This window comes from Varroa destructor, unplaced genomic scaffold (genome assembly GCF_002443255.2).
Source record: "Varroa destructor unplaced genomic scaffold, Vdes_3.0 BEIS01000004.1, whole genome shotgun sequence".
NCBI lineage: Eukaryota > Metazoa > Arthropoda > Arachnida > Mesostigmata > Varroidae > Varroa > Varroa destructor.
In genome coordinates, this window is record NW_019211457.1 from 36,320,346 (window position 1) to 36,329,515 (window position 9,170).

At 39.3% G+C, this 9,170-nt stretch overlaps 1 protein-coding gene across 3 annotated transcripts in view; it reads left to right on the forward strand.

The window, feature by feature from the left end:
- The window catches only part of Ptp69D (Protein tyrosine phosphatase 69D), a 577,123-nt gene that overhangs the window by 552,656 nt on the left and 15,297 nt on the right, over positions 1-9,170 (forward strand). For all 3 annotated transcript variants that reach the window (XM_022805022.2, XM_022805023.2, XM_086988022.1), the window contains exons 8-9: positions 7,387-7,491; positions 8,895-9,009. In XM_022805022.2, the coding sequence (XP_022660757.1) occupies positions 7,387-7,491; positions 8,895-9,009 (220 nt within the window). The remainder of the gene's footprint in view (positions 1-7,386; positions 7,492-8,894; positions 9,010-9,170) is intronic.

Genomic DNA, 9,170 nt, shown 5'->3' on the forward strand with positions numbered 1-9,170 from the left:
TTTTTAGCGAAGTTTGGTCGATTTCCTTTCTCCCTTTTTATAGAGCGAAACCTATAGACGCGCTCGAATGACTCGTAACTTCGTTGGCTGCGGGCTTCAAACCTTACATAGGCTATCGAGCCTATTACGAGATCTGGCTGTCGGCTCATTGCGAAGCGGTCGGGGAACCGCGGCGCCTGTAACTCGCACCGCAGTTTAAACCCCGTGGCCTTGACTAACTGAAGGATTCCACGGAGACAAGACGAACTCAACAAGAGCGTCGTATCTTAGTTTGTCTCTCGTCCCGTTTTTACACTTGCATCGGCCTACTGGTCCTGCTTCAGTCAAGTCAGCAGCGGTCGACAATGATAGGTGTTTGGCGTCTTCTTATAGATACCATAACGTGTCAGCATATGACATCTACCCACCACCGCCTTCACTGGCGAAACAGCCTATGGCTAATCCCGCCTATAGTCGTTGCCTCATGCAGTAAAGAATAATAATGTTTAATTATTCGGAAGACTACTACGTTATTGTTATACAGTATTTTAACAGTGGTTATAGCATAACTCTCTTCCTTAGACATCGCATTAACTACTTCAGCTCATTTTCATATGAAGCATCAGTACCCACTGCTGCAAAAGCAGCGTAAAACATCACCTAGGAATAATTGTCGTCAGTCAAAATGCTCAAGGCGAGGTGATGACTCATCGGATACCCCTTAACTCCCTGCGTGGTCTAGGAAAAAAGGGTTTGTCGTCAACGAAACAGTAGTTGTGAATGTAGGAATCCCTTTGGCGGTGGCTGGATAGACGAAGAGCAATTGGAACTGGTAGCGGCCGTTAAGAGGCGCGAGATGAACGGGGCAAAAAAAAAAGGAAGGCAAGACTAACTTGCTAGTAACTATTTTCTTTTAATTGTTTGGCTCGTGTAGCTGTTTCTAATCTGGACTGTCGAAAAATTGTCTCAAAAACGTCACCTTCGTTGTAGGACAAACGTGATCCGTAATGTTTTTCTCGTCGTAGTTAGTTTAATCTACGGCCAACTCTGCTGATGCTAATGTAACTCAAAAAAAGATTACAATAGATTTCTATGGCGATTTGCTAGACAAAAGAGTATATCCCAATAAGGAGTTAGAGTGAGGAATACATCCGAAGGAAGATATTTTTGGAGGCTATGAAACCAAGCACATACACCCCACCTCTTCTCTGACAGCACCCAAAAAGGCTCAGAAACGGAAACTGTGAATTACTCCAGGCCGAACAGTATCATTTCTAGATAGGTATACAAATGAATCACCACGACTAGATGCTCCAAAAAGGACCGACAAGAAAAAAGACGCATAACCATATATATATATAATAACTAGGGTATTCTGTTGTCTTTGATAAGTACACTTTGCATGCTAACACCTATGATGGGCAGTGAGAGTCATCGTCTTGATGACAATAAAGATTCAGGTTTATTTTCGCAAATGGAGAAGTTCAATATGTCTGGGCGGACATGTTTCCTTGAAACCGTTTTTAACCACAAGTTATCTGTTTGCTAACCAATACCCCACAAACAAGTACTATTTGTAAGAAAAGCTGCAATTTTTCCTATCATCTTCATTAAACAGCGTGAGCCATGTTCTAAGGACGAGTTCCACTTTTTAGCTCTAGTGGGATGAAAACATAGGAAAATAAACAACACTTTTCTGCTCGGCGAATCGTAAAAAACGTTTATGTTCATCCGCCCAGTTCACTGGTCGTATTAATCGATACGATATGCTTTAAGCTGTGATTCATGTATTGTACACACTCGGCCACTTCAGACTAGGGAAGTTTAGGAGGTCATTTTTTAGTCGAGATTGTCTGTCACACATAAAAGTTCCTGCGTAGAAACAAGGGTACAATCTGCCTGCCATTTCTGTGGAGCGCAAACACATTCGTAAGGTACATTAAATCACCGCATTTGTATGAATTTTTTGAATGATTTGAATGAACAATTTTTGTAATTGTTTTTTAATATTTTCTTCAGAGGGACAGTTTAATTCGTGTGTGTCTTAGATTTGGGTTAGCTCAGGAGACACATTAAACACTTGTTAGGGATTATGGGACGTCGATGCTCATTTCATCGCTGAATGCAAACATTATTCAAACAGAAAAATAAGCGTTGTATCAAAAAAACGCCGTTTTCATACCGATAAGAACATGTGCGTGTAGGTCCTTGTTATCTCTTTGATGTTCATTTTAGATACGTGGAGTAAAGATAAGTAGTAGCAAGAAGCCAAATAAGATAGATTTTTTGTTCATCAGATTTCATTAATCCGCTTCGAAGGTGGGAAATCCCTTTGTGTCGACGTCAAGCTAAGGACCCTCTCGTTCATTTATCCCATCTAAAAAGCAACGGGGATACTAACAATACAGCTTTAACTTTGTAAAATATTGTATTGTGGCTTATCTCGTTTTCGAAATGAGTAAACCATTGTGCCGTGATTGAAAATGTTGTCACTCTTCTGGTGTGGTCTAGTAAAAAATCCAAGTTTTGGAGCATAGCATCACCCAGAGGGCCAAAAGATTGACGTTCGACTACATCGAAGAAAAATGGTATACACCACAACAAGGGTTCGCTGTAGTATTTCGGAATTGAGTTAGAGGAAATTGTATCAGTTTTATATGGCGAAATGAAATTCTGTATACTAGTAACTGGCGTGATTTCAGAAGGCGACTTTCGTCCTACGATATCAGGCGAGCATGATTTATGGTAACAAGTCATATAATAAAATGGGATGGTCTAAATTTGAAAGATACTCAAAGAGTAAGCTACCCTTCTTTCATTTTTTAGGTTCACCCTTCCCTATTATAACTATTACATGGCATAATATTAGGACAGCTCACCACCACTAAAACTCAATTTCTTTAAGTACCTATATATATATATATATATATATATGCGTTCATTCCTCACGTAGTAGTGTTGCTCAACGGCTGTTGCCGGCCGACGAAGCACATTGGCGGGCACGTATAGCTTGCCTCATCTTCACAAAAATATTCGGCCGATGTTTTTTCCTGCGGTCATACGATATGGATAGAGAATAATGGCGGTGGAGTCGTTGAAATAGTTGTGGTTGGGGATGATCTAATGAGTAGCGAAGGCTTAGCCTGGACCAACGAGTTCATCGTATACCGTTTTTTAATGCTACTTGTTAGACTGGGGAAGAAGGAGGGAAGCGGGAGTTGAGTGACTGTTACATGCTACAATAAAGGGTGCGTGCTTATAGCGCTTGCGCCACGATAAGATGCCACCCATAAAAGTTTCCTCCGCTGTTTTGCGTTAGCATTCGACGAGCACGAGAAGTCAAAAGCGGAACGTGCTGCTATTTTTGCTATTGTCATTGTTTGTGGTACTGCTAATACCGTAGTGCTGCGGTTGCCGTGATTGGGTTAAAGTCGTTGTTAATCATAATAAAATATATTATTATGAGCTTTATTAATGCCTCATTCTCCAACTCTCTCTCCTTTTCGCCATACCCTACCCTTTATTACGTTCTGTATGTTGTTGGGTGTACCGGGGTCGTGTGAATGGGTAATGGCGCAGGAGACACGCTTTACGGGATAAGGGGGGGGGGGGACGCTGGCTGACTTAGCCTTGGGGTTGCTTTATGGCAAGATATGGTTGGTCAATTCATTCACCGACAATGGCATTTAAAGCGCAATTTAATTTAATATTGATTAACTGTCTTTGGTGCTTCCATATCCAGCAATTTTATTACAAACACGTATCTATGTCAATCATTGGCTCAAATCAATAACTAATCAAACGACTCGAAACACTTTGACAATACTTTATTGATAACAAAACTAAACACCAAAAATTACCGAGAGGCCCAAAATGACTGTGAATCATCCTGAATCTCTTCAATAATCTCTGTTAAGGACCTTATCTAATACCAATGGAACGTAAAAGTTATATTCTAATGTATGTATATATATATATATATAATCTAATAGCAAACGCGCATTTCAGTGCTCAAGTGTACTAGAAAGGCTTTACATATCTTTTCAAACGACCAACTGTTGTTTGAAAACAGTCTTCATAGAAACACCCATATTTCATGAGAACATAACTCAAGTAGCCTCAACGTTTAGAGTTTTACGTCTGTTATGGCCGTTAGGCATTTCATCAAACAGGTGGTACCTAGCACAAAACAAAGTGTGCCTATTCTTGGACTTGAACCTGGACTACAACGTACCTCTAGGACTGCAGTTACCTACTGCTACTAATCTATCACGGAGACAACTAAAAGAGCCTAAATCCTTTTAACCTTCGTGAGCCATAGATCTCCCTCGAGGATACACCATAGGCTACACATAATAGGCGCTATGAAACAGGTTTCGAATAAGGCCGACTTTGAAGTTGATTATAATAATCACAAAACTGTCATTCTAAACTAGGGCGGCGTTTGTTATTTTTCTCTGATTTATATAGTACGAAACATGAAATTGTCGACCAATATTAAATTTCACTTGAATCAACTTTGTTGAATAAACAAATAATTTTTTATGATATGCCTCGCCGTTTACATACTCAAATTTGGGCCGCGAATGGATCCCAACTTTGATCATCGACTTTCCACTTACTCCCTCGATCTTGACCTCATCGATGACTTTTTAGTACTTATAATAAAATATATTTCTAATATAATCGATGATACGCATATACGTACTAAGTAAGAAACCTCGTACAGATCAACAATGGGCAACAGGAAATGTTAACGGCAATCAACGAGAAACAATAACATAAAATAGCTCTATTGATTGGAGATTCGAGTGCTCCTATACCCATCAGTTACGGAACGAACATTTTGTCTTCCCACCTCGTGTTACCCCCAATAACCTACGTATATGCATCAGCATTGACTAAATCGAATCCCGTATCCGATTACTAGAGGAAGACAAATAAGCTCTGACACAAAGAAGAAGGCAAGTGAAAAAATCGAAGGTTCAGAAGACTAGACCTCGACGCCTTTGGTTTAAAAAGGTTTTGGCCAGGACCAAGTCCCCAAATAGAGGAAGAGAAAATGGCGGAGTTAGCATATCTGACACAGCCGAAAGACGCTATTGTTTATTCAATTTGCTACTCCAAGGTTATTGAAGCAGTGGTCCGCACTTTGGTCTCTACAGCCACTGCCTGTATTTTCCATAAATAACAATTTGTGACCTAGTTGGACCCTGCATTGCCAGAACATAGAAGAACAATAGAGCATTCTAGCGTTCAGGATAACGAAACAATCCGTATCATAAAATGCGTGCCAATAACAAAAACAACGCAGTTTGAGGTCGGCGGTCCCAGTGAACCCACTTGATATTCTCTTTCATTAGTTCTTAGGAATACAGGAACTAAAACGATATAATAAAACAGTCAATATGTTGGGTGCATATGAAGTATAAAGGGCAAATTTATTTCCGGTCTTGCGTTATCTTTTCATTGAAAAGATAATGGCTGTAGTACAGATGAAGCAAATTTCAAAAGGCTTCTCTGTGTACCTATAGCGTTTTTCGCCCTGTTTGCAAAAATAGGTGTTCTTTTAAATTGCAATTTTTAACTTGTGGAGCAGTCTGAAGTTGAAATGTAATTACAGTTCTAACAACTTCCACAACTTTATCACACAAATGATGCCCTTTTTCTTAACCAATAGGTATTTGAAAGGCTGCACTGCATCTCGATAAAGTGTTCTAGTCCCGGCTATAACAGGAGCTTAAGATTAATGTTGTAAAACATAATCCAGGATCTCAGTTTTCTATAGCTTATACATTTAAAAATAAATTGGTGGTACGTCCTTACAATTTTGAAAAAATTATCTAGGTCACCCAGCCAACACGATTTAATTACGCACCTGTACACTGTCGTATCAGAATTATCTGTATATATTTTTATTAAAAAGTGTCTTCAACAGGATTAATTCATTATCTGTTGTTGAAAAAATAGACATTTAGGTATTTATAATACCACGCTAAATCGGTTACGCTCCTACTTAACGAATCGCCTCTACCAGATGTGAATTAGTCTTACCTCCGGCGTTCTTCAGGGGATTTACGTTTCTCTAACGTAGTATACTATATTTGTATCAGACATAAATTGATACCTATCAAATGATGTAAGACTTATTAAAGACGCCGGTGATCTGAGAGTGCTGTTTTTTTTTAATTGTCGCTGTGGACGGCGTCTTCCGGTGGTGTCATAAAAACGGGATGCTCCAAAGTAAACAAAGTAAATGTGAGTCTTTTAAACAAATTGTATCGTCAACTATAATAATATCGAAATTTTCGCTGCTGCTTCCACGAAATGTTCAGACTTTTTTTTTCGTTGGCATTGCTCGCTTGAAGGAAACAACGAGGGTTTGCTATCTCCTCTTTCACGTTTGTAGCAGAAAAAATGTACGTGCATTTCAGAAAAATCAACAGGCAAAGCTCGTAAAAAATTGTTTTTTTATGTGGTACTAAATGATACGAGAAGTCGTCGTTTGATTCGGGCCAGGGAAATAGTAGTGCGAGCCGAACTTGTAAATAATATCTATGTTTGAAGATGCCTGTACAGATGAATGTGCAAAATCGGTGTTTTTGCTCAGCTCAAAGGAGGTGCTTTGGTACTGGTGATGATAAGGATCCCACTGTTTTTGTGCATACCACTTCTCTGACATAGTAAGTTCTTTTCCAACGAATGTATACTATATACAAATGTAAATTTAATTATAAACAGACAATTAGATCTATAGAGTTATGACTCAATCCAGGCCTTCCAGCGGAAGTTAAACAAATGCTTAGGTTTAGCTGCTCCCTCAAACAGTCACGTGACCATTGGACGATCATCAGTATCACTTGCAAGTTACAAGTAAGTAAAGAAATAAGAAGAAGGTCATTTGGCAAATTCGACGCTTCATGAATGTTAGACAAATGTTAGTCTGTGTAAGATATTTTATTGAACTTAACACAACAACACTCTCACATCGACTGGGACCAGGTAAATTAAACGCAGGACTGCTGGTAACACGTTACTCGTTGTCCTGTTATTGATGCTCGTGTTAAAAAAGTCGGTAAATACAACTTTTTTTTTGACCTACATTCCACACATATGGCCATGCTATTTGTGGTCTACAGCTAAGTAGCGATCCTTCCAACGCATTCATCTCATTTTGACAAGGTGCATTTAAAGCACAATATTGTGTAGCTACATCAAATGGCAAAATCGTACCCTAATTAAAATGAAATCCATTTGAATTTCTTTCATCAGGCATACGCAAATACTACTATTAGGTTCTGTAACTGGGAAACTACTTAAGGTACAATATATCCTACTGCCCTATATAGATGAGTTCACAGCGTGCTGCAAAGAAGAGCTTTGTCATCATTTACCAAATATTTTCAGATTACGCTTGAGGGAAGTGCGATTTTTCGAAGAGAGACAGGAGCGTTAGAGACAGAAAACGTACTCGAGGCCCACGAGGTGAACGCCACGACGACGCAGTTTCGGGTAAGTTTTTCGTAGATGGACATTTAAGAGAAATTTAAGAGAAAAGATTTTGTATAAACAAAATCGGTCATTCAAGAGGAAAATTTTTCTTTGGAGTTGTGTTTAAGACTACGCAGCTACTTCAACGATTGTTTTGCCTATGCTAGAAGTATCGTTCCTGGTGGCTGTATTTATTCCATACAACGACTACTCATCAGGATTACAATTTCAAGCTAGGACTTGAACCGCTCACACGCTGGTTTTATTCTGCAGACGTGTTTTTGATAGCATGGGTAAGCAAACTGATGTTCTCATCTCAGGACGTATAAGAGTATGACATCTCCCTCACTGGATACGACATATAGAATATAAACATTAGCCGAAAGTTCACCGACCTTGTTGTGAGTAAGGCCGAATTGTGAGTAAGGCAAAGTTCATTTTTGCGGTCGATATTTGTATCGATGATAAGAATTCTGCCATTATTTGCTACTTTAATCTGGAAAGAATTGAGAAGCAAATGATATCAATCAAATCGCCTCGTTCTATTGGCTTCAGAGGCCATCTATCTGACGTTTGTGATATATGATGTACATCTGAGGTCCTTTTGATTAACCCGTGACGTAGTACGTCCACTCAGTCCAAATGCGTTCGTTAGGGACTTGATCGAAATAGAAGGATCGTGAGAAATGTACTTTTGGGAACCATCGGTTAACTCTGGAGTAACTCGCGCTATTTTTCTTTGTTGCGGATGATTCGTTGTGCTGGGCTAAAGTCTGCCTCTGTTTACTCTGAAGAATAGTCAAGGCGACACGGTACACTGTCGATCTAAGGTAACCCAAGAATTACTATTCCACTTAGCTCATTAACATTTCGTCCAACGCAAAAGCACTGGGTATTATCTAAGCTTTGATCGAATTTCGGAGTTTTTCGCCATGACGAGTTTATTTTTTGTTCTATTTTTTTTCCAGCATCGAGAATAGGTGATGAACACAACCTTTAGACGACCCACCGGAGTTTAACCCAATTTAGATTCCGCCCTATAAAAAGTTACTATATATATATGGCGTAGCAGAAGTCACTTCACAGTTGGACGCTAATGTGGCCAGAGCTACGCGAACGACTATGATAAAGAACGTTCCATCGCGAAAATATCGTAACATCTTTTTAATTATCACATGAACTAACAACGTGAGCCCGCGACCTTCTATAGCCGCCCGTTTATTTGTCTCCGATACGCTTGCTACACATGTGTTTAAAGCACTCACTGTATGAAAGGGTTGATTGCATTGTGTTTCATTGGACTAATAAACAACCACAAATATGCCATTTCCTATTTTTGTTTTACTTCGAGCGTACTTACAAAATGGTAATGAGGAACCTGGGTGCATGACAGAGCTAGCTGACTCGTGTATTCTCTTTTTTAGGTGGCTGTAAAACCTCACACTAATTACACTGTTCGTGTCTGCACAATCAATCGCGCAGGGTGTGGAAACCTCAGCGGGATAAGCGTCAAGAGCGCATGCATCTCTCCGCCTATTGGTAATTTTTTTAAAAATTTCGTTTTTAAAAAAGCATTCGCCCTCACAGAACGTTACGTAGTTGAATTTGGAAAACAATGTTTTCTACTCTATTATCTAGCGTCATTTTAGAGTTTGTTTTTGCTATTATAAGTAATTAAAGAACCCGGTAGTTTTATGCAG